Here is an 18,600-nt window from a genome sequence, read left to right on the forward strand (position 1 = left end):
CACACACGGGAGACTGTGGCAGTTCAAAGTTCTTCCCTTCGGCCTCTGCAATGCACCCGCCACATTCGAGAGACTAATGGACAACGTGCTCGCTGGGATCCCCCGCCAGGAGTTCGTCGTATATCTGGACGACATCCTGGCCCATGGAGAATCATTCGAGACGGCCCTCAGGGCGCTCAGACGCGTGCTGGAGAGGGTGGCTGCAGCGGGTCTGAAGCTAAACCCCCAGAAATGCCACTTCATGAGACGGGAGGTCAAATGTCTGGGGCACAAGCTGGGGTCTGGCGGTATCAGCACCACGCAGGAGAAGGCGCAAGCGGTGGAAGACTGGCCCACCCCCAGCTCCAGTTCCGAAGTGAAAAGTTTCACAGGACTAGCCTCCTACTACAGGAGATTTGTGAGGGGCTTCTCCACCATAGCCGCGTCCCTGTTCCGGCTACAATGGCCCAGGGAGAAGTTCATCTGGACAGACGAGTGCCAGAGAGCATTCACCTCGTTGAAGAAGGCCCTCTTGGAGGCCCCCATCCTCACCCCCCCCGACCCCACCCTGCCCTTCATACTCGACACGGACGCCAGCAATGTCGGCGTGGGGGCGGTGCTGTCACAGGTGATCTCGGAGGGGAAGAAGGTGGTGGTGTACTACAGCGGATCACTCAATAAACACGAACGCCGCTACTGCGTCACCAGGGCTGTCCAACACTTCAAGTACTACCTCGGGGGCCTCCACTTCACAGTCAGGAGTGACCACTCCGCCTTGCAGTGGCTCATGACCTTCAGAGAGCCAGAGGGCCAGCTGGCACGCTGGATCGAGGAACTACAGGCGTACGACTTCAACGTGATCCACCGTGCGGGTAGACAGCATGGAAACGCGGACGCGCTTTCCCGCCGGCCCTGCGCCGCTGACGGCTGTAGCTACTGTGAAAGAAGAGAGGTGCGGGAGGAGGAGCAGCTGCGACAAGGGGTGAGATGCGCCGCAGCGGCCCTAACAGCTATCGACTCTGGAGAGTGGAGACGCAAACAGGAAGAGGATGCTGACATCGGGCCCGTGCTCACGTGGGTAGCGGCGCAACACCAACCCCGGTTGGAAGAAATCGGCCTGTGTTCAAGGGCTACAAAGGGGCTGTGGAGTATGTTTACTAACCTGCGCCTGTGTGACGGGGTACTGCAGAGGGGGTGGAAAGACGCGGCCACAGGAGAGACGCTGTAGCAGGTGGTCGTACCTAGGACCCTGCGGGAAACGGTGCTACAATCAGTCCACGGAGCCCCTGGATCTGGTCATTTCGGGGTCAGCAAAACGCTCCGCCGCCTTCGTCAGGGGTTCTACTGGGGCCAACATGGGCGGGACGTGGGGGACTACTGCCGCCGCTGTGACAGCTGCACAGCACGTAAAGGCCCCACGGGCACATCTCACGCCCAACTCCAGCAGTTTCCCACAGGCTGTCCCATGGAGAGAGTGGGGATTGACGTGCTAGGGCCGTTTCCTCGCTCAGACAAAGGTAACCGCTACGTCCTCACTGCTAGAGATGCTCCGATCAGGGTTTTTGGTGCCGATCACGGATCACCGATCACTGGAATCAGTGATCTGACGATCCGATATCACCGATCACCGAGTCGAAAATGGCAATTGAAGCATTCTATTTATTGTGTAGCATTATTTATGTTTTTAATTATTCTTAACACCATTGACATTGTATATTAAGTATTCAAATGAAATTAGGAGATGAGAAAGTATCATGAATTGACAACCATCTGTTTTATTGAATTCACAACCACCTGTAGCTTACTTCAGGAAAAACAAATAAAATGTGAAAATAAAAATCATAATAAATAAAATGTACACTGTCACATCAAATGTGCAACATTCCACTCGAATGAGAGGAACTAGGGGCTCTTAGAGAACTTGGAGCTTATACTGTAGCTTTCCTGAGGAACAATAAACATACCCAAACTAAACTGCAACATAAACAGGCTATAGACAAATATAAAATACTGTTTCAAGTCAGTCAGTTTCAGGTCATATTTAGGAGGAGCGCCTCTCGTCCAATCAAAGCACTCGGTCCCTTTATGACGTCGAGCCCAGTGTGCGCTTCGGCGCTCTCTGAGCAAATCGACGAACGCAGCAAATGCCGTATGATATTCGTGGTATTGAAAGACCTTGCGTGCGTTCCTCCGCGAGGAATTTCTTTTGAGCAGACATTACAAACTGCATATTTGTTGTCTCTTTCCGACACTGTGTAATATTGCGACGCCAATAGACTGGCGACGCCATTTCTCTATGTAAACTGATCGGCCGTGTTTGATCGGCCGTTTTGAGAACTCCGATCAAAACCGATCAAGGCCATATCGGCCGATATCGATCGGCGCCGATCAGATCGGAGCATCTCTACTCACTGCCATGGATTATTTCACAAAGTGGCCGGAGGCGTACTGCCTGCCGGACCAAGAAGCAGAGACGATAGTGGATGCACTGGTGGAGGGGATGTTCAACAGACTGGGGGTCCCTGAGGTCATTCACACCGACCAAGGCAGGAACTTTGAATCTCGCGTGTTTGCAGCCATGTGCGAAAAGCTTGGCTCCCACAAGACCCGCACCACACCCCTCCAACCACAAAGCGACGGACTAGTCGAAAGATTTAACCGCACGCTGGGACAGCAACTGGCCATAGTGACGGCTAAACACCAGCAAGACTGGGACGCGCATGTCCCCCTGGTGTTGATGGCGTACCGGTCTGCGACGCAAGATTCCATCTCCTGCTCCCCCGCACTTCTCATGCTGGGCAGGGAGATTAGGACCCCGGCTGAGATGAGGCGGACCCCCCGGGGCTGGAATATGCCCGAAAGCTGCAGGATCGACTGGAGTGCGCCCACGAGTTCGCCAGAAATCAACTACGGAGTGCAGGGGCGAGACAGAAGAGGAACTACGACGTGCACACCAAAGGGCAGCATTTCACGGCCGGGGAGCTGGTCTGGGTTTACAATCCCCAGAGAAAGAAAGGCAGGTGCCCCAAACTGGACAGCAAGTGGATGGGGCCCTGCAGGGTCCTCGAGAGACTGAGCGAAGTCGTGTACAGGGTCCAGCTGCCGCCAAGAGGTAGGAGAGTCGCCCTGCATCGAGATAGACTGGCCCCCTACCGTGGCACGGGCCCCCCCCCCCAGGAGAAGGGGGTGAACGGAGCGGTAACCGGGTTGACCACCAGACCCCACCCCGCCTCGCCCAACCCCCCCCAATGGACTATCACCTCCCCTCCCCGCCCCGCCAAATCCCCCCCCCCGCTGGAGTGCCGTCCCCCCGCCCCTCCCCACCCGATTTCCCCCCCGATGAACTGTCGCCCACCCCCCCGCGCCCAGGCGGTCCCGGAGGAGAGTAAGACCCCCAAGGTACCTGAGAGACTTTGAGTAGTCACTCGGGGCGAGTGACTTTGTGGGGGGGAGGTAGTGTTTAACATTACTGTTGCTTTAAGAGTTGTTGTTGTTGGATGACGTTCATCCGGGGGAGGAAGGGTTCTGGGGCTGGGAGCGGAAGAGGAGGGACTTGAGAGAGAGAGTGGGAGAGTTAGACCAGAGTGTTGAGTGCTGGGTTTGTTATGATTGATTGTTGGAGATATACCTTGTGAACTGAGAATAAAGTTGGTAATCAAGAACCCTCCGTCTGGTATGTGACAACGCTACAATACTATTATAACACTTATTTATATTATTGACAATTCATAGGCCTAGACAAAGACAACAAACATGTATAAACAGATTAAAATGGCACATAACTTGCCAGTTTTCCAAGACTCCCCCCTGGGGTCGGAGCAGTTGAATGCACCCGTCCGAAGTGACTCGCTGTAGTGTGTGAGTCTTTGTCTAGGGGAAGACCCTCGGCGGCGCAGGAACACGTTGAGAGTGCGGCGGCTGGCCAAACACTCGTCACACGGGAGCAGCTGGGCCACACTCCTGATCAGCCCACGTCCCTAACTAACTTGAAAACCCCTAAACCCCCCCTGTATAGCTGGCTCTTCTGTGCCGGTGCCCCTAACTGGTACACGAACACGCCACCCCCCAGGATGAGTGTGAGTCCTGTAACGTGGGTGTGAGACACCCAGGCCGCAGCGCACCCGTTCTCGTTGCCTGTTCACAGGCAAGGCTACAGGTGCAGCCAATTACTAATTAGGGTGAGCTTCCCTAGGCAATCACACTACAATATCAACGGTAATCAAGTGCTTTAGTTGGCGAGCGAACTTGGTGATGGTAATCATAATACGAGTTGACTCGCTGTTAAATTAATGTGAAAAATATGATGATAAATACATATAAAACGGAGGTATGATATATGCCAGATATATATGGTATATGGCAGTCTCATGCTAAGTGATGGTGATAATGATAATTAAAAAACAATTTATCATCATCACCATCTCTTTTGAACCAAAAAGAAATATTTATTCACTGGCCAAGTTGAGAACATGTAACATGCAAAATAAATACAGCCAACTTTATTGTCATTGCAGAATACAAGTACCAGACAACGAAATGCAGTTTAGCATCTAACCAGTAGTTCCAATAGTGATAATAATAAGATTATTTATAATGGTAATAATGACTATTTTGCAAATCGCGCTGTAGCAATGACATGTACATACAGCAAGTAGGCTACATACCGTCAAATGCCTTTGTTCTTATGTGTCGTAATATTGTCCTTGGACAACATCTTCAGAACTGGAGTCAAATGGAACAATTTCTGCTCCACCGTCTTGATACAGTATCTCTAGAATCTGTTCCATCTTCAAATGTCTTCTATTTGCCATCTTTTAGCATTTTCTTTGCAAAAAAAGTCACTGGCGACAACTTTGTCCTTCCACATTGACTGTCTGCGCACGTGTATTTTGGGGGGCGCATTTCACACTGTTTCGTTATACGCTGTTTACGCTGGGCGATATCTTTGGAATCCATTGGTCAAATTTGATGATTGACCACTCATTTGAAGTGTCAGAGCCAATAGAATCGAGATTAGGCAGCAAAAATGATCTCGGAGGTCCAATAATATGGAAATTCGGGTGTTACCAAGTGTGTTGTGTCCTCCGATTTTGTGTGTGTACAAACTTGCTTTTGATGTCACCTGTGTTTGCCGGAGAGCAGAAAAAACGATGGCGTCTCATAGAATAGAATCTTGTCATTCATTTGGTATATGGATGAAAATAATTGATAGAGGTAAGCTGTTTATTTTTCTTATGTAAAAATAGCGAGCATAAAAAAGAAATATAGCGTAAAAATAGCGGGGCTCTTGGGGCTCAGGATTATTTTTGGCCACTTGGTTATCGACCAATGTTGTACAGTGACTGGAATTATGTTGTCCCATCAACTGTGCTTTCCTCTCCACCATTCAACTCTGTAGATTTTTGTAAGTCTCCCCAGGCCTCAGGGTCGCATTCCTGAGCAGTTTTGTTCCTCTCCATTTGCTCAATTTGTAATGACAACCTGATCCACACAGTGTGTAGTTGATTTATATGTAAATCAGAGACCCTATAAAAACAAAGATATTGATTCCAAAATTACATGAACTATTAACCTATCTTGCATTAAGATGGAGTCAATTCAACTTAGTGGATGATCTGTTGATGACATTTTTGCATTTTCGCTAATTTTAAGTGTCATTACAAAGGGTATGAATACTTGGGGTATTTCTGTGTTTCAATTTTAATAAATCTGCAGACATTTCAAAAAACTTATTTTCACTATCATTATGGGGTATTGTGTGTGGATTGATGACAATTGTTTTGTATTTAATCAATACAAAAGTCTATAAGACAAGAGTCTATATAACACAACAAACATTTTGTTTTAATGTGGAAAAAGTTAAGGGGTGTGATGACTTTCTATAGGCACTGTATGTAACTAGCAGTCTAGTAAACTGCTTGGATCTGTGATCAGATAAGACTACCAAACATTCATGTGGCATTAGCTTGATGGTACTGTATTCCCAAGATGCCCAAAGCAGAAGGCTGCACAGGAAGGAGCCATGATGAGCTGATGGAATTTCCTGTGTATTCATGGGACCTTGCAGTGGCTGGCACATCTGCTTCAGGATCAGTGGTCAAGATGTTACACAGGCCCAATATACAGACTATAAATGATTCATTGTTTTTATTTGCTAGCAGTGTATTCTCCGGTCTTGGCTCAAGTTGTGTTGGTTAGTTTCTTGAATGTCATTTTTGCGATCTTGTAAATTGCTAAAACTTGAAGAAAAAGTGTAGGTAAACTGTGTGCTTTATGTTTGGACAATGTGTGTCCTTCTGCACAATGCTTTAACCCTATAAGGACTTGTGTGTGTTCTCAAATGCATGACTTTTATAATTGAAATATATTTGCCGCTGTGAAAGCCACATCCCCCCTCCTTCCATAACTTTTTCTCAATTATTGTTTTCTACAAGTTAGTGTTCGGGAATCATTTTATAACTATTTCATAGCCATTGCCATCGCCACTGCCAAAACGTTTTTGGTGTGACATGGCCCGTCTGCTCCTGTGTGTTTGTATTTATGTGCATCAAGGTGCATAACACATTGGGAGGAAGCGGGCACAATATTGTGTGCAACAAAATCAAAATATTGCTTGATTGTATATACTGTATTTACAACTCTATTCCATTAATAGGTCAGCCCGAAACAGACTACACAGTTAATTTGATTCAACTTGAAACTATGGAAACTAAGACAACACTTGTATTATCCACTTCAGATGATTCCGATTCAGATGATTGAATTGAGAACAATTGTGTAATTATGTGAATAATCTAATTCGTGAAAATCACATGAAGATCAGGAAAGCAGAACCATGCCCTCCACGATCCACCTGTTGGAACACATATAGCCGCTGAGTGCCAAAAAACAGAGGGCACAGAGCCTCTTGTGTTAACCCACCATTTGTGATGTACTCTTATCTTTTTTTTTTTGTTAATTTGAAAAGCGAGACCTGCGCGTGGAGACAACTTGTTTCCTGGAGCCCTCGTCTAGAGAACCATGCACCCGGCTAGGGAGGACTGTGCTCAGGGTCCTGGGATGCCGGTACCAGCCGGCCCAGCTCAATCCTGCTTCCATGGCCCAGCAACTGGAGGAGGCTGAGGTGGACCTCCTACCGTTGTCACTATATGTATTATTCATGAGACAAATCACCAATCATTCTCTATGTGGATTGTTGTCATTATTAATAAAGTTACAATGAAATTCCGTAATTGATAACCCATTGGATTCTTTGTCTTGAGTTGGTCTTTGTTCGTGGTCTTTTGTTGCAGGATTGCAGACGATGTGTGCTGGAACAGGTGGCTGCAATGAACACAGAGGGTGCCACAGCGGACTGGGACCCAGAGGCCATGAGGAGCATGGAGGGTCGATGGAGTGCTTCCTTACTGGATGCCTCTGCCACAGTGCAGGTCAAAGAGGCTCAACACAACCTGGTCACCCAGTACCATCGGCAGCTGCAGGCAATAAGTACCACCCTGGAGGGACTGACAGCTGAGATGGAGGAACTAAGCCTGTGAGCCAACAACAACTTAATGTATTACTACAGTCAGCGCTATGAATTTCATTAAAATTGTTTATCATGTTTGCATCACGGTATCATCAGTAAATTAAGTTTACTTAAGTTCAGGCAGGACACTTTAAGTCGTGACGGACAGCTGATCTCACATATGGAAAACACATCATATGTTCATAGGACAAGGCTATGAGTTATACCCAAGGCTATGAGTCGTCCCACCCACCGCCTTAGCCTCCACCTGCTCGGCTGCTCTGTATTTAACCTACCTGGGGGGGTTTGAGTAGTTATGGGCTCTCTGCCTTATATTATTGTATTTCATGTTGTTCAACTTCAGGCGCGGAGTTATACAGAGCAGAGCCATCCAAACCTAATGTACTACCATTTCATTAAACAAACAATACCGACGTACTGTCCTGACTGAACTGATGATTTAAGATGATACACCATTTCTGTGATAGTGCTTTTATTTTCCTGAGATATGCTCTAATATTCACTCCCTGTCTGTCCTTGGTGATGTCACAGGGATGTCTTAGAAAGCAGTGCCCTTCAAACAGAAAAACTACACACCCTCCTGCTTAACATGGAGCAGCAGAAAGGCATGATGGGAGAGCTCCTCCAGGTGGGCAGCCAGGTGTCAGCCCACCTGAGTGAAGCTGAGAGGTTGGGGGCTCTCCTAGCCCAGATGGGGAGTCTGCAGGAGAAGTGGAGGCTTTTAGAGGGGGCCATCAAGAGAGCCCTGAAGCATGCCTCAATCACTTCCTCTCAGTCCTCTATGGTTCTGCATGAGGCTGAGCAGCTGCAAGGCAAGCTAGAAGATCTCCAGAAGTCCACCACTCTCTTAATGTCCTCTCAATCACAGCGTACAAGCCACAGCATCTTCGAGTTGATCTTTATGACCAGTGACTTACAGGCCTTCAACCAGCAATACCAAAACCTTCAGGGGCAACAGAGGGCTCTTGCACAATGTTCTCTGGGGCAGAAGGAGAAGGGGGACATGGCCAGTACAATGCAGGGCTTGAAGACTTTGCTTGACCTTACTCATATTCAACTCTCTACTCTGTCTCCTACCTTTGGTAACCCATCCATGGCTAAAATCACCAAGCGGATGCAGGAATTTATCATCTGGGTCAAGCAGGCAAAGAGTTACATCACCGCACAAAAAAAGGTAGCCCTTTTCCCTGAAGAGATCCGTATCCAAATCACTGGCATAAGGAAACTGCAATCAGATATTCTAGCCAGACGGACTAGGGTGCACTCAGAGATGGAAGAAATGAAAGCCCTGATCGCTGACCTAGACAAGGAGGAAACTGACAAAGTGCTGTCCTCACTGAAGACTGTGGAGGACCTCTACGAAACAGTTGCCAACAGCTCTGCTTGTACTCTGGAGGAAATGGTGAATGTGTTCCAAGGCAGAGAGAAGATACAAAACCAGATCACTAACATGAACATCTGGGTGGAAGCAGCCCACCTTGAGAGAGAATTGTACGGAGATGTAGAACATGTGTCAAATGCCAGCATCCCAGAACTACAAAGAAGGTTGCAATGGCACACAGTAGCTTCGAAGGAAGCTGAAAAAAAGGTGGCTTTTGCAGATGCCCTTCTGGAGAAGAGCGAGGAGTTTGCTTCAGGCTTGAGTCCAGAAGACTGCCTCTACCTGATCAACAGGCTCATGGGCCTCAAGACAGAGTTGGATGGAGTGGTGGCCAGAGAGAACGCAGCCTGCTGGGAGCTCGGGGAGTTGCTTCACGCCCAGACCTCTTCAGCTGAAGAACTGGCTACCGTCCAGAAGAGTTTGCAGCAGATAATGGCTGATCTGGAGAGGCAGAGGTTCCCAGTGACGAGGGACTCCCTCTCTGCCACAGAGCCTTTAAAGCACATGCTCCTGGAGCACCAGTGTCAGATACAGGTCCTCCAGCACTGCCAGGAGGCCCAGCGGAGTGCCCTCTTGTGCACCATCGGCGAACTGCAGGAGAAGACCAAAACTCTTAACCTCCAAGCTCTAAAGCATGAAAAGTACTTGAGCTACAGACAGCGGATGGAGGACTCCAGAGAGGTGACAATGGAACAAGTCAAACGCTCCAAAGATAAGAAGGTTAGTGTGGAGGAGAGGTTCATGCTATGCCAGGCATGCTTGGTGGAACTTCCTCAGGTCAAACTCCAGTGCCAAGAGACTGCAGACCAACTTGAAGCCATCTCCCAAGACCTGTACCCGTCCCAACTGACATCGGAGAGGCAGAAGACCCACCGGACTGTAGAGAACATAGCCTTCTGGGAGATTGAGATAACCAATTATATCAAAAGCCTAGAGGGAAAGCTTCTTGAGGGTGTCCATTTCCTCACTGAGCTCCCTGCCATGATGGACCTTTTCCAGCGAAACAGGCAGGAACTGATGCAAGCCAATCCTGTGGGGCCAGATGAAAAAGCCATAGACATCAAACTGCAGAGGTGCTGGGTGATTTGGAGGAACTTGGAGTCTGGGATGCGTGTGTTGAAGGCTTTGGGACAGAGGGAGGGGATGGAGATGTTCGGAGAACTGTACACCATGAGGAATGCTGCCATGAAAGAGTGCCACACACACATGGTAAGTTCAGTGACCGTGTTCCACCAAATGTAGGCGAAAATATTTACTTACTAATTTTGTTCTCTCTGTTGTGGTTAATTAAAGTAACACTGAATTATCCATGATATGTCCTGCAGGAGAGTTTATCCCAGGCTCGGGACGCCCTGAAGGACTACCACTGTGCTGTCCAAGGAGCGTTAGCCTTCATTCACAACGCAGAGGCTACATTACTGTCACCCTTGGGTGTTTTTTTTGACTGCGCCGAGGAGCAGCAGCACACCAAACAGGCCTTAGCTTCCCTGGAAGAGGGCATGCAGGCCCACATCACCCATCTCCTCCAACTAGTGCCGCAACAGGCCTCGCTCTCCTTCCAGCAGACAGAGCAACTCCACATCCAGGTCCTGAGCCATTTGCTGGTGGCGAGGGCCACACTTGAGGCCCAGGCTCAGCTCAGACTGGAGGCCCTGCAAAGGTAGGGACCTCACTCACCTAACGTAGATACATACATATATGGCATATGACATCTACATATTTTTCTTCATTAAAACATACAAACTGTGCATCTAGTCCCACTTCGTAACCTGTAAACATACATAATCTTTACACTACAATCCATGATTTAACATTGAAGTGATCACACAAATTACAAAATCACATATTTGGTTCCTTACCTTGAAAGGAGCCTATGGATAAGCCTAAAATAGATTTAATCTACAGTTTGGTGCTGTTTATATAGCCAATGTCACCAATTGCTTAAAGATAGCATTTTCAACCACAAACATCTTTGGAATATCCTGTTCAAATCATGTCAAAGTAATAGTCAAGTCATTGAGCTCCACTGTTACTTTGTCAAAATGCTAATCGGAGGAGATTGACTTTGGGTTAACATTTTTATAATTTCTCAGTAGTGTTAATTATGTACCTGCAGTAAAGGACTGCAGGTAGCAATACAGTCGGTTATGTTTAAAATGTTGTCATCGCAGCAGTGGGCTTTGATTTAATTTAATTTCTGTTACCGATTTGGTAACATAATGACCAGTATTAATAACTTATTAATTTGAAAACTACATCAAAATCTGTATAAATATTAAAAGTATTTGATATGTCTACCTATCCTTCATACTTTCATTATCCTCGCTCCCCTGAGGCAGAGACATTTTAAAATATCTTACACGTCTTGTGGGTTTTTGGTAACAGAATGACCTGGAGACTGATCTTAAACTTACAGAAACCAAATAATTTCCTACAACTAAATATAAGTGTTGATATTAGTTGACATGGGTTTTTCCAAAACAACTATTTTCATGATGGAATATTGTTGAGAAATGTATTTAGGACTCAGACTTTATTATCGAGACTAATTTGACACACAATTTGATTTGCTCTGATGAATTTCACATATTGATCCTCATGGGTCCTTTTACACGGAACTGACCGAGAATAGAATAGCCATATAAAAACATTTATTTGGAACTTCCCCCCAAAAATGTGAGGTTTGTTTTTGTTCTGTTCTATATTTGTCTCATGATAGATGTTCAGACAGTCAAGTCCTTGATAGGAAGAGTCATGAGGAGATACGCCAGGTCCTGAAACAAACGGAATCCATGCTCTCAGACTGCTCTGCACAGGAAGTGACCTCACTCACCATGTGTACTGACCAACAGGACAGAGCAAAGGTGTGTAATACTTAGCCCTGACTTATTCTATTTTATTATTCTTTTATTCTGAAATGGATTGGTTCCATATAAGATTTGAAATCTTATTCAGATCGTTTTCAGGGTTGAATATATTATACTGTGTATACTAAGTATAAGCAATATGGTAATAGCTTCACATTGCCCCCTGATAGTCTTGGTTGAATTTTCATCACTTACACCTCTACAACGTACAACGATGCCGTATACACTGTACACCTTCATAATGTTTATTGAAAGTAACATCAGCACTTTGAAAATGTTCAATTAATAAAGGAGAGACATGTACCTGTGACATCAATTTGAGAATGAAAACAAAACCGATCGGTTTGAAGAAAAAAAACTATCATAAGCAAGACACATTTTGTCAAACTCGAGTGCTTGGAGATGACTCTGTTGATGACTCTGCTGATGACTGCCGCTTGTTATAGTGAAGCGTTGTAGTGAAGCCTGTAGTGAAAGAGACTACAATAAGAGACTTATTCAGAAATCATCAAAACTAAGACACAAAAAAAACATAATTTTTCACCAAATGTCATGCATTTCTTTATTCCAACACCACACATGTTTTTGTTTTATCTCCCCCCCAAAATACGTAAATACAAATAAAATGTTAAACTTGTGATTAATCATGATTAATCACATTCATTTCAGAATACTATTGTTAATTATTGATTAACTTGATAAAAAAAGTGTAATCGATTGACAGCACTATAGCATATACTTCTCTGTATGAAGGCACTGAAGCAGGGGATCGAGCATCTTGCTGGGAGGATTGAGGCGCTGAGGGTTGGAGGCCCGCTGCTTGTGTTGTGTTGTGTTGGCACCCTCTGGAGGCGCTGGGCGGTGCTGCAGAGTGCCGTCAGCCTCCTCCAAACACGCTCAGAGCAGAAATGCACAGAATGGAGGGACATCACCATGAGCGTGAGTAAATGGATGGAGAGACGGTCTAGAAGTAGGCTGCATCACAGTCTTGAAATGTCAACATGCTTACACCAGATCACATGTTGGAATGTAACATGTGTAGAAAGCATTATGAATGTCATAAGATTATTTCTTATTATGTAATGAGTATTCATAGCACATACCACCCTGAAATAACACTTTAGTGGGTCAAAAGTTTGTACATATTTGTGTATTATTTTGGCCATCCCAAAGTCTAAGTATACAATGGAGATTCTATTGTTGATGTTGAGCAGCTGTTCAACATCAACAATAGAATTTAACAAGGATAATATATACATTTAAACATCAAGAGTAATAACATTAAACAGAGTCAAAAATAAAATATACCGATATTCTGTAGCACAACATCATTTTTGTAGCAATCCGCTCCAACCGAGGCTGCCTTGTACGGCGCCATCTTGGATTTCCAGATGGAAAGATGCAGCGGTGTCCTGGATCGGCTGCAGGCTGAGCTGCCTGAGGCCTCCATGGTGAGCTCCACCCCGGGGGGTCTGCAAGGGCTGTCTGCCCAGACCCAAAGGCACCTGGTCTGGCTAGATGAGGAGCAAAGGACCCTGGCCTCCCTGGAGCACCGGGTTGCTCACCTCCTGGGTCTGTCCAGCTCACAGGATGTAGCAGGCCCCATACCGGTCTGCCAACGGCTCGGGAAGATGCAGGACAGTTACAGGGGGTAAGGGGGAGTCTTTTTGTGTTACACTGTGTTTTATGCACACACACACACACACACACACACACACGCGCGTGCACACACACACACACACACACACACACACACACACACACACACACACACACACACACACACAAGCACAGATTGTGACTTTATGATGCTGCATGGTCAGGCTGAGACAGAAGAGCATGCTGGTGCGGGCGGCATTGGACGCAGAGGAGCAGCCGAGGAGACACTTCCAGGAGGAGATCAGAGAGGTGGAGCAACACCTGGTCACCCTGCTCTCTACTCTGGAGGCCCCTTCTAGGGACTGCCCCCTACAGGTCAGTATAAGTATAACGTTTAAGACAACGGCTCACTCATGTGATATGTCCCTTTTTATGTCTCTTGCCACTCTCTTTCTCTCTCGTTCTCTCACCCTGTAATTCTTCCTCTCTCATCCTCACCTTCTCAACCTCCATTTTATCCTTCCTTCTCATTCTGACCTCCTTCCTTTTCTCTTGGGTCCCTACAGGAGGTCAAAGTGAACATGGCTTCCCAAAAGGCCAAGTTGCAGTGCATCATGGAGGGTGTTAGGTCCAGGTATACCGAGATCCCCCCAGAGATTGACTGCCATTTACAGGAAGTCATCCGCTCTCTGCAGGAAGTGGAGGACAAGGTAACATGGGAACGGCAGACTCAGTGCTGACCATGGTTGTGCTCAATTGGATGTTAATGTTTTTTTCCCCAGTAAATCTATTGATTCAGTAAGTGAGTTTAAATTCAGCAATACTTTACTTATAAAGTGTGTCACCTTGTAGTTTTAAGCACCTATAAAATCCTAAACATGCAGTGCATAGAGCAATACGAAGTTATAATGTTGTGTATTGTGATATCATTCTCACTACTACCCATAAGCCAGGGGGTCTCATGTCATCTCTAGCTTGTGTGTGCAATTCCCCACTGTCTCAGTGAGAGGGTTATCACCGTATGTTGTCAATATATCACACAATACTAGCAGCCTATTGTGTCAGAGTCCCTGTCTGTGTCTCCCAGGCTAAACACACGGTCAAGGTTTGTGTGTGTGTGTGTGTGTGTGTGTGTGTGTGTGTTTGTGTGTTTGTGTGTGTGTGTGTGTGTGTGTGTGTGTGTTTGTGTGTGTGTGTGTGTGTGTGTGTGTGTGTGTGTGTGTTTCACCAGGTTGGGCAGGCCCTAGAGTGGAGCGGTCCACTCCATAGGCTGACCAGTACAATTGAGGAGGTTCACACTGGACTGACAGGAGTCCAGACGTTACTTCAGCAGCAGAGTCCCTCTGTGTCTGAGGCTGAACACACACTCAAGGTGTGTGTGTGCGTGTGTGTGTGTGTGTGTGTGTGTGTGTGTGTGTGTGTGTGCATGTGCGTGAGCAAATGCATGTGTGTTGGGGTGGAAACCTTTTAATGTTAGTTTGTGAATTCACTCCATACTGTTTGTGAGCACATGCATAGTGTATGAAGCATAAAGGCAATGGGCCGTCCTGTGTGTGTTCCCAGCGTGTGTGGGATGAGCTGGACGCCTGGCACACCCGTCTGTCCCTCCTGGAGGGGGAGGTGCAGGAGGTGGCCGAGGAGCAGCCGCAGCAGGCCCACCTCCTCATGGACCAGCTGACCCAGCCCCTGCAACTCTACCAGGACACGGCCCAGCAGGCCGAGCAACGCACCACCTTCCTCAGCAGGGTGAGCCCACACTACACTACCCACAATCCTTTGGTCCACAGTAGACTGAGACGACACTGCCTGAAATCATTGCCATTTGTGGAGGTTCAGTAGATCTTATATCTGGGTCAAAGGGCAACTTCACTTTAGGGACCCCAGGGGGCCGTTCCACTAAAGTGGATTAGTATATCGGCGATTGAAATAAATCAGGCGATCAGGCAACTCGGGATTGGAATTCAAGCCTCAGGTGATTCCTCGGACGAGGATCAGGCTTGTGTCATGAGTGTTCACAGAACACCGGCTTACAAATCTTCGATATGGGCGCGTGCACGCAGACATAAAGAGCCCCGAAGAGTCGATCTGTCGAAATGAAGATACTCCACTCTGCAGGGGTTCTACATTTGCGCAGCATTCCGAATTATTGATCTTTATGAAGACGGAAAAATACGATGTAAAATAGTGCAATACTGCCGCAATTAACAAGGCGAGGGAAATGGTTTGGCAAGAAATTGCTGACCGATTAAATGCGTAGGTCATACTAGCCCCAGTTATTGTTATATGTTCATATTTTAATAAATGAATATTACTACTGTGGTGATATCAGCAGCAGGCTACAAACCGTCATATCGCCACAATGGCCTAGTGGTATCGACCGCTGCTATAGTATTTATTCGTAATTTTTAGATGGTGGTTCAAATCCCTCTTCGGACACACTTTTTACTGCATTTCGTTGTCTGAATCTAATCTAAAATCTCATCTAAAAAAGTATGTAGGCTATAAAATTATGGTGCAGGCTAATTTACAAGAACTGACACGATTACAATGGTGTTTGAAGCCTTTGCATGAAATCTTCGGTTAAATGTAAAAAAATAAAAATAATCACTTAGTCAAGTCTCGAACTCACAACCTTCGGAACTCTAGCTGGTTGCCTTAACCACTGCGCCAGCCAGACCGCTGTGTCAAAAGCAATGCAAGTTGATAGACATACCTATTTTTTTATTTATTTATTTTTTACATTTTTTAATTTATTTATCTATCGATCTATCTATCTATCACACTTTCAAAATATCAGGTTATCTATCACACAATCAAACTATCTATCTATCGATCGATCACACTTTCAAATTATCAAACTATCTATCTCGTAAAAAGTGGGAACTAATATTTCCTAAAAGACACTTGATGGAACTGTCGTTCGGGATATAGTGTCTGCCTGTGAGACAATTTTGACGCACGCATTACTTTAGCCAGCCTTTTAGCCTGCTCGCGACCAGGCTAATTATATCTGACTCAGAAGGATATGTTGCATAGCAACCAAACAGCGAATTATTTGAGCCACATTGATGGCACCGAACGCAAGCTAACATTATCGCCGATTAGAACTTTATCGAGGCTTAGAAGATAATCTCGCTTAGTGGAACGGGCCCCAGGTGAACAAGACTACACTATAATAGTAATAATAATAGTAACAACAATAACAATAATGCATTTATTTTGTATAGTGCTTTTCTGAGTACTCAAAGACACTACATTTCATGGAGAGAGATTAGATAGATACATGAAAAGTAAAACAGTCAGTAAACAACAATACAAATAGTTAAAGGTTTTTAAAAAGATGGGTTTTGAGGGATTGTTTGAAGGAGGAGAGCATGCTTTGATGTGGTTTGGGAGAGTGGGGACTGCAGCAGAAAAGTCTGGTCTGGTCCACTCAGGTCTGGTATTAGTCCTGGTGATGGGGACAAGGAGGTTGGCATCAGCTGACCAGAGACTGTGATTAGGGGTGTGCTGGAGGAGGAGGTCAGAGGTAGGAGGGTGCCATGTTGTTGAGGGCTTCGTAGGTGGTGAGAAGAATCTTTAACTGAATCCTAATCCTTGTACTGAGGGCCAGTGGAGGTTTTGGAGCACTGGAGTGATGTGTCCTCTGGAGTCGGTTCTAGTGAGCAGGAGGGAAGCTGAGTTCTGAATGTGTTGGAGACTGTGTTGGACTCTGTTGGCAGCTCCAAATACAACACTGTTGCAGTAGTCCGGCCTGGAGGTAACAGACAGAGGGATGAGGATCTCTGCATCACTGAAGCACAAGGAAGGTCGGAGACGGGCAACATTCCTGAGTTGGATGAAGGCGATTTTAGCCGTGTGACTGACATGATGTTCAAATGAGAGGGTGGAGTCCAGGATGACGCCGAGTCTTTGGTAGAGTGGGAGAATCTTTGGGCGTGATTTGTTGCAGTTTAGTTTGAAGAAGTTGATTTGTATCCAGGACTTGTTGTCAGCAAGACAATTTGCAAGGGTGGAGTGAGTGGCTGCATCACGACTATAGCCCTCTCACTCAGTGTGACTCTATGGCCCTATGGTGACTGTACTCCCTGCCTCCCTCAGATCCCTGCCTGCCTCCAGGAGTATGAGGACATGTTCCACAGCGCCACCTGCTGGTTAGAGGAGGCCCATTCCTGGCTGGATGCACCCTGCAATTACACAACAGCCAGAAGTCTGCAGAGTCATGCAAACACACTGCAGGTCAGTCAGCTATGTCTACACACACCCAGATAAGAGTCATGCTAACACACCAGAGTCATGCACACCAACACACTCAGGGCCACAACTCCAAAGCCTAACCAACAGCTACTTCCCCCAGGTGATCAGGCTCATAAACAAGCCCACTGTAGACAATTGACTATCATCCCCAAGCACACCCCATGTATATGGACTACCTAAACCTTAAGCTCACAGTCACTTTACTCAATACTACCTCTCACACCCACTGCCACTGAGTGCAGTACTCATGACATGTACTTGAACTATCTATTTTATTTACTATTTGTACTACTAATTGTATCCTTTCTTATTTGTCACATTATGTCTTGTATTATTGTCACTTTTTTAACTTGACTTATGCCTATATATATTGCTTTATTGTCTTGTGCTGCAATGTCAGGAACCGAAGCCTAAAGGCCAATGCACACGGCGTGCGATTTTGTCGCAGGACAACATTCGATTGCAATGCACACGGCGTGCAATGCGATATTATCGCACTACAACATTCGATTCTCAATTGTTACGTAGTCCGACCAGGCAGGCTGATTACAGACTGATTACAATAGGCTCTACCAATATTGCTTGCCTTGCTTCCACAATTTCTACAAGATACAACTGGGCAATCGTGCCTACATGCTCGATTGTTATTATTATGTAATATAGGCGTCTAGTATGTGAGATGGGCCGTGTAGCTATGTGGCATGACACGGAAATAAATCATGCATGCAGTAATTCGTATAGCTAGTAATGTGTATAGTGGCAGCTGTGGGCTGTATAGGTGTAGTGGCTGGCTGATGGTGATGTTCATATCTTGCCCTTGACTGTCAAACCGTTAAAATAGATGATTGCTCCATCCACAATTGAAGATGTCAGGTTGACTGGTTGACAAGTTATGAGCTTTTCGTCATCCATTTCATCCATTCAGGTTACCGGTAAATTACATACACATACGTACAGTAGAGTAAATATTAACTTTGGGTTGCCAGGTG

The 18,600-nt window shown here is 46.2% G+C and overlaps 1 protein-coding gene across 1 annotated transcript in view; it reads left to right on the forward strand.

The window, feature by feature from the left end:
- Positions 1-2,395: 2,395 nt before the first annotated feature.
- The window catches only part of syne2a (spectrin repeat containing, nuclear envelope 2a), a gene marked incomplete at both ends in the record, with an annotated part of 85,226 nt that continues 69,021 nt past the window's right edge, over positions 2,396-18,600 (forward strand). The window contains 16 exons of the mRNA XM_080524118.1: positions 2,396-2,858; positions 2,900-3,378; positions 3,876-4,055; positions 6,947-7,102; positions 7,272-7,513; positions 8,039-10,097; positions 10,214-10,548; positions 11,608-11,752; positions 12,509-12,694; positions 13,096-13,406; positions 13,579-13,729; positions 13,921-14,064; positions 14,442-14,459; positions 14,586-14,726; positions 14,918-15,100; positions 17,456-17,593. Of these exons, the coding sequence (XP_080380244.1) occupies positions 2,396-2,858; positions 2,900-3,378; positions 3,876-4,055; positions 6,947-7,102; positions 7,272-7,513; positions 8,039-10,097; positions 10,214-10,548; positions 11,608-11,752; positions 12,509-12,694; positions 13,096-13,406; positions 13,579-13,729; positions 13,921-14,064; positions 14,442-14,459; positions 14,586-14,726; positions 14,918-15,100; positions 17,456-17,593 (5,331 nt within the window). The remainder of the gene's footprint in view (positions 2,859-2,899; positions 3,379-3,875; positions 4,056-6,946; positions 7,103-7,271; positions 7,514-8,038; positions 10,098-10,213; positions 10,549-11,607; positions 11,753-12,508; positions 12,695-13,095; positions 13,407-13,578; positions 13,730-13,920; positions 14,065-14,441; positions 14,460-14,585; positions 14,727-14,917; positions 15,101-17,455; positions 17,594-18,600) is intronic.

The sequence above is a fragment of the Nansenia antarctica genome (assembly GCF_963989245.1).
Source record: "Nansenia antarctica genome assembly, chromosome: 1".
In the NCBI taxonomy this organism is placed as follows: domain Eukaryota; kingdom Metazoa; phylum Chordata; class Actinopteri; order Argentiniformes; family Microstomatidae; genus Nansenia; species Nansenia antarctica.